Consider the following 1,417-nt stretch of genomic DNA (forward strand, 5'->3'; position numbering starts at 1 on the left):
TACACACACTTACATAACTATATACATAAATATATATACACAATGTATGTATACATATGTATGTATACATAAGTGCTCATGTTAGTGTGAATATATAAATATATAAAATTACATACATATACACAGTCATGTATATATAAATAGGCAAAATATGTGTATGTGCATATATATATATATATATATATATATACACACACACATACATATGTATGTATGCATACTTTTTTTATGAATTTGTTTGAATGTGTGTGTGTGTGTGTGTGTGTGTGTGTGTGTGTAGAGGGTACACCTCAATTGCAACACAATCCTCAACCATGCACAGATACACACACTCCCTCACACATACTCGCCCATCTACAGTCACATACAAAGCAATCACTCAGGCATCACCTTTCATGTTTCCATCTCCTGTTTAACATTAATGTCGCTGTCATCGGCCAAGAGATTCGCAGCTGCCACAGCAGCTTCTTCAGACTGTTTACGCACCAATTCTTCATTTGTTTCTTGACTGGAATACTTGTTGCTGTTTGGTATTGGTTCCTTCACTCTTTCATACATGTCATAGTATACCTGTTATTTTGGTTTTTTAATAAGAAGCATAAAAGATTGTCTTTTTAATAAACAAAGTCCAAGAACCACAAAACTATGCAAAAGAGAAATACCAATATACACAAAAATTCAAAATTGTATGGATCTTTCTCTAACCCTCATCACCGTTTCAGTTATTCCAGGTCTCATAGTAAATATTTGTTGTTCCTATTTTTTCCCCTCAGAACTTTCCACTTACATAACCACTCCCACACACAACACCAGCGTTTATGCTCAGAAGTGCAAACTAAACATCAGCTACACCAGTCAAACAGTTCATCATCATCATCATCGCTTAACGTCCGCTTTCCATGCTAGCATGGGTTGGACGATTTGACTGAGGACTGGTGAAACCGGATGGCAACACCAGGCTCCAATCTAAATTTGGCAGAGTTTCTACAGCTGGATGCCCTTCCTAACGCCAACCACTCAGAGAGTTGGCAAAGGAAAACATAAGGGAAAAAAAATGTAGTCTTCCCTTATTCCTTCAGTTTATTAATAAAGACAAAGACAACGAGCTGGCAGAAACGTTAGCACGCCGATAAATTGAGTACCAGTTACACACTGGGGTCGATGTAATTAACTTAATCCCTTTGTCTATCCCATCTGTGTTTAGCTCCTTGTGGGCAATAAAGAAATAAGAAACGTTAGCACGCCGGGCGAAATGCTTAGCGGTATTTCGTCTGCTGCTACGTTATGAGCTCAAATTTCGCCAAGGTAGACTTTGCCTTTCATCCTTTCGGGGTCGATTAAATAAGTACCAGTTATGCACTGGGGTTGATATAATTGACTTAATCCATTTGTCTGTCCTTGTTTGTCCCCTCTGTGT

General features: G+C 37.9%; 1 protein-coding gene across 1 annotated transcript in view; it reads right to left on the reverse strand.

Moving 5' to 3' along the window:
- Window positions 1-6: 6 nt before the first annotated feature.
- LOC106876901 (uncharacterized) overlaps window positions 7-1,417 on the reverse strand; it is a 16,882-nt gene continuing 15,471 nt past the window's right edge. Inside the window, exon 6 of the mRNA XM_014925651.2 lies at window positions 7-570. Coding sequence (XP_014781137.1) covers window positions 394-570 — 177 coding nt within the window. The 3' untranslated portion in view covers window positions 7-393. The remainder of the gene's footprint in view (window positions 571-1,417) is intronic.

This window comes from Octopus bimaculoides, chromosome 9 (assembly GCF_001194135.2).
Source record: "Octopus bimaculoides isolate UCB-OBI-ISO-001 chromosome 9, ASM119413v2, whole genome shotgun sequence".
NCBI lineage: Eukaryota > Metazoa > Mollusca > Cephalopoda > Octopoda > Octopodidae > Octopus > Octopus bimaculoides.